Below are 5,118 nucleotides of genomic sequence, written 5' to 3' on the forward strand. Positions count from 1 at the left end.
TCAAATTCACTTGCTTCATTAGACTCACTATACCTGCATATTAAACATTTGAATTTATATCTTCTTGAAATCACTTTAACCAAGTAGAAGTCTGATTTCTGACCAATCTTCCATATCCAAAGACTGCAGGGATATCATAAGCATATCATCTGGTGCAAAGATGAGCTGTAGGGATAAAGTTATTCAAGCAAGAATTAGCCAAAAGGCAAATACAAGTACAGTCAGGTATTGGTCTTAGTAAGTCTAAAAATTGTAACCTGAGCGTTTTTTAAGCAAAAGAGCTTGTCTCGCTTGAACAAAAACAAATGAACCAGTATTTCAATAAGATGTCTTGAGCTTTTCTAAAACCTCAAAACAAACTTCATTGAAATGAATGCCTTCCTAGGGGTGATATTTATATGGCTGGGTACTTAGATGGGTGGCAGAGGGCCAAGTTTGTGACATAAAGACAGAGAACATCAGTGACGCATAGGAGTCTTTGGTTCCACTCCAAAGTCTGAATGTCAGGTCAGTTAAGTGGCCTCGGCCAAGTCCACATCTTCAGACGTCAACAAGTCTGTTTTGCGTTGTCACACAGCTCACCAATGCCCCCTGGTGGTGAATGAGCTAAACACATTTTCATAGAACTTGCTCCTAAATTTCAAGTCAAGCCAAATTTTACATATATAGTGCCAAATCACAACAGATTGCACTCTCTAAAATAATTAAGAGACCCCACATATCTTTTGCCTTTGCATGGCAGAAACCTTGGACAGATACGAGCTCATCGCGGGCAGCCTTGCTCTCTTAATTGGTCAGGGTGAAAGATAGAAAGCAGTAATGCAAGGTTATGAGAGTTTTGGGAAGGACAGGCAAAAGTTTTTACTCCCCTTGGAACATATAGGAATAAAAAAAACAAACATGTAAGTGTAAAGAAAGTTTAATCTTCACTGCAAATAATCCTGTATATAAATATGTACAAAATTGTCCAGCTTTAGAATAATAAGCATCCATTAGAACAACAGAGCAGAATACAGAACAAGAATACCGTTGCTTTGGGTTTGTAATTTGGCAGATTTCTTGTCACTCTTCAGTTTGGAAAAAAAAAAAAAGAAAAAAAACTCAGCGCTTCCTCTTAGTCTCAAACTTGTAGATGGCAGCTTGTGTCTTAGTCTCCTTTTTCACCTTGACTTTCTTGTTCTTGTCCTGTGGCGCGGAGGAAAAAGAAAATGATTATTCATGGACAAGCCCATAGAGAATGAGAGCGACTTCATGGCTGTCCAACCCAACGTCACTGTCCTTACCTGTAGGTCCAAACGGGTTTGGATCTTCTGGCTGATGACGAACATGTTCTTTTCCCGGTCTATCCTCTGAGTGAGGATCTTATACTGGTGCTTCCTTTGCCGCGCTAGCTTCTGCAGGTGCGGTGGGAAAACATGCAGTGCCTTATAAGCTGACTGTGGTATCAAGGGAAATCTTGAAATCAAAATCCATCTGGTGACATTGCATTTTGTTGTTTAGCAGCGGAATAAAAGGGGCCTGCTCTGCGTTTATCTGAGCTAAGACAAATCTTATCCTCTCAAACGTGACTAAATAGGAGTTTGTATGTTCTCCCCATGTCTGATTGACTTTTCTCAGGGGTCTCCGGTTTCCTCCCACATTCGACAAACATGCAAAAGGTCCACTCAAGAGTCTAAACTATTCAGGCATGTGAGTGGGAGTGAAGGATTGTATGCCTCAATAAGACATGTGAATGGTTACATGTCTATTAAGGCATTCTATGTGGCTGATCAACTGCCAACCAATCTGGGTTTTATCCCACCCTTCTTGAACAGCCCAACCCCACTGCGACCCTGACTGCATAGAAAAAGAATAATCAATTAATTAATAAATATATATACACAAACTACCACCATTTGGTTTCTTAAATGATAGGTTTCACTTTTCAAAGGTTGATTAATGACATTACCTACCTTAACAAATGCACTGGGTCTTCAAAATTAGTGGGGAGTTGATCCAAAATTTTTCTACAAGTTACTATTAAAATCAGCAAAACGTAGCTCAGTAACTGTCTTGATGAGGTGCAAAAAATGTCCTTAGAAACTGACAATATTAAATATGAAATGTAAATATGAAAAACAATAAAGAAAAATGCACACATAACTGGCACTTCAAGAGAAATTCACTAAAACAAAAAATAAATTCAACCAAAATCGAACGAAACACTTAAGTAAAGGTGGAATTCCAGTACTCTGGACTTTCCAAACCTAAGCATATAAATAATCACTAAAGACCAGGGAGCCTTCATTTTTCAATATTATCCAACTGGAATCAATGTCTTAAGGCAGTTACAGGTTGCTTTTCTTCTCTTGACCCTGCTGGTGCAGGGTGCTACATCAGTTTAATATTAGAAAAATAACTGGAGGGAGGACACTGGGAGGACATTATTCAAAATGACAACTAAGTTGATGTAAAAAAAAAACATGCGCTTTTCTGTCACCAAACACTGCCACTATAGAAATGTCATGTTGTGTTGACCTTTTAAGGCTTGGATGTTTAAAGGACTATGGTTAGTTCCCAACACAGTAGCAATGTGAAACCTTCATCAGTTCTGAATTAACATTTCTACCTCGGGAATTTTCATCTTAGGAGTTTTCCCTCTATCATACGCTGGTTCAAACAAACACAAGTAAAGCTGAAGCAGAATGGTACCTGTACTGTCAGTCGGGCTAATTTTCAAGCACAAACCTTGGCCCGGTGTTGCTCGGCCGCTGCCTGGATCAACTTGGTCTCCAACGTTTCCAGAGTGGGTCGGTTATAAACCCGGTCCACCAGCTCAGGAACAGTATTGAAACGGTTTGCCAGGTCGAAGGACTGCACTGAATAGGGACAAAGTGACCTTCATCAGAACCAGAGGCAGCAGCCTACTGTTATTCCCACGGCTTCATTTGCCTCCCCCGTGCTTGCCTTCCTCCTTGGAATCCACAAAGAAGGTGTGCTTGTTTTGTTGCTTGCTGCTTGCGTCCAATAGGTGGAGCTCCCCTTTTAGCCTTTCAATTTTCTGAAACGACAGGCAGTTGAACATTACCATATCTAGAAATCAACTATGAAACAACATCCAACAGGCCCAATTTGACCGACATTCCAGAGACTTCTTACAAGTAAATTACTGGTATCAATTAAGTAGTATTGTGAGGTATTACTCACAGCTCTATGAACTTCAAATACATTAGGTCTCCCAAAATGTTAGTAAATAGTAAGTCCTGTCATTTTTTTAGTAGTAACACAGAGCTGTGACAAGTGAGTATACTTCAACAGTGGATTATCTAGATCTTGGTTTAACTAGCAGTGATTCGATGTCTCTATTAAGGCTGCACAACATTGGGGAGTGATTCGCTTAAGTTTTTTTTTTCACAGGAGCCACAAAAACAACAGAAATTTTCTTTCACAGTGAAAATGGGGATTCATAATTAATCTAACCTGAAAGAAAGTGAGTTTTGTCTCAAAATCAGTTGAATTTCAGAGAAGAAGCAAAATTTTCTTTATCATATAGGTATTGTTTTAGAATAATAAATCTTCCTTTTTTAGGGTTTGTTTTTCCTTACACTGAGAAAACAAACCAACCTTAGACTCTGCCAGCCTTTTCATTTCTACATATTTGATGTCCTGCGTTCTCATCATTTTCTTCTGCTCCTCTGTCATCTCTGTGTCCTCTTTGGCCTTTTTTGAAACATGAACTCCATCCTGTTGGTTCCAAACAAAGTATATATAAGCATGAAGCCAGACAGAAGAGAAAGTCAGAAATAAAAATAAGTTTCTCATCTTACCTCCAGCTGGGAGTTGATCATGTTGAAGTAAAACTCATCTGGGTTCTTTTCCAAAGCCTTCTTTTTCAAAGCAGTAAGGGTGTTTCTTTTCTTGTGGTAGTCTCTAACAACACAGCATGCAAATGTACAGAAAGAGAGAGAGAGAGAGAGAGAGAGAGAGAGAGAGAGAGAGAGAGAGAAGGCAAGGTCAGAAAAAAATTACTCTACAAACAAGTATAACATCAAATGTGGGGTTATTCTCACTCTGCTCGGAGTTTGTAGTCTTTCTTCTTCTCCAGTAGTCCCAGATGTTTCCGGGCATTTGGCTGGGAAAAACAAATTGGCAGTTGCAGATTAACCACATTAAACTTATTGAATGATACTTGGACCTCAGATTTTTTTTTATAAATAGCCAATGTAATTTACACATGAATGATGTGATGTGACTACTGTCACGGACATTTATGCACTCAAAGAAAAATAAATAAGAAACTTGACAGACACTATATAAATGCTCACTGCTAAGTTAGCCAGCAGCCATTGAAAAACGGGCTCGGCACACGTTACAAAGAGGTCCACAATAATGATTTCTGTACGATTTAGGGTGACTGTCATGACTTGACAGCATGCTATTTTGACACGCCGTGTTTAAGATAAATAAAATCATTAGCCATCTATTAGTGTGATGATAAACGTAAAAACGTGTAAATATTTAACATGTATTTAATGCATTTAGCCTGCGTACTGGAGATAACATCTAGCTAACAGGCTAGCAAACGTGATACACTAGCTAAATAACAACTAGCTAAAAGGCTAACAAACTTAAATACTCACTTGGGATCTTTCATGATGGTTTTTCTGTTGAGATTTTAACGCTTTCCTGAACGACGACATGTTGGATAAATGTGCCGAGAACCCAGTCGGTTAAAAGTTCGGGGAACACAAAAAGAGATGGATGCGGCAGAGGAACGTGAAAAAGAACTTCGCAGTGGCGCTTCTGCTGGTCTGGTCGCTTCCTGTTGACTGGAACACGTGGGATCCATCTGAGTGAACATAGATTTTACATTGCCTGCCGCAGATTCGCCAAACTCAATGCCGTTTAAAATATGTGTATATTCATTACGAATAAAAGAAAAGAACATAGAAGCATAATTCTAATCAAAGTTTTTGAAAAGAGGTTTCTTTCAAAAAAAAAATCAATAAAGTCCTTTCCCGTCGTGGCGTTGACGCCTATGTAAGGGATGGATGGCGCTGTTCTACATGTTTTCGAAAACTCGAACCTGCAAACAGTTGAACGAAATGACATATTTTCTTCTCGTGTTTTGTTACAGTA

The 5,118-nt window shown here is 39.0% G+C and overlaps 1 protein-coding gene across 1 annotated transcript; it reads right to left on the reverse strand.

Moving 5' to 3' along the window:
• Positions 1–903: 903 nt before the first annotated feature.
• utp11 (UTP11 small subunit processome component) lies at positions 904–4,814 on the reverse strand. The gene is made up of 8 exons (XM_086153690.1): positions 4,620–4,814; positions 4,050–4,111; positions 3,807–3,909; positions 3,604–3,723; positions 2,947–3,040; positions 2,728–2,858; positions 1,284–1,394; positions 904–1,185 (listed from the first exon to the last, which is right to left on the reverse strand). The coding sequence occupies exons 1-8, from the start codon at positions 4,677–4,679 to the stop codon at positions 1,102–1,104; spliced, it is 765 nt and encodes a 254-aa protein (XP_086009816.1). The 5' UTR covers positions 4,680–4,814; the 3' UTR covers positions 904–1,101.
• Between the last annotated feature and the right edge of the window lie 304 nt (positions 4,815–5,118).

The sequence above is a fragment of the Fistularia commersonii genome, chromosome 10 (genome assembly GCF_037954325.1).
Source record: "Fistularia commersonii isolate RoL2024-O1a breed Wild chromosome 10, RoL_Fcom_v1.0, whole genome shotgun sequence".
Classification (NCBI taxonomy): Eukaryota; Metazoa; Chordata; class Actinopteri; order Syngnathiformes; family Fistulariidae; genus Fistularia; species Fistularia commersonii.

Bases quoted from the DNA above. Each gene is read 5' to 3' on its own strand.
- utp11 (XM_086153690.1), bottom strand. From the start codon at position 4,679: ATGTCGTCGTTCAGGAAAGCGTTAAAATCTCAACAGAAAAACCATCAT. The intron at 2,859-2,946 runs GCAAGCACGGGG...GTCCCTATTCAG, and splicing joins TGTGGATTCCAAGGAGGAAG to TGCAGTCCTTCGACCTGGCA. The intron at 1,395-2,727 runs GTTTGTGCTTGA...CCGCACCTGCAG, and splicing joins CCGAGCAACACCGGGCCAAG to AAGCTAGCGCGGCAAAGGAA.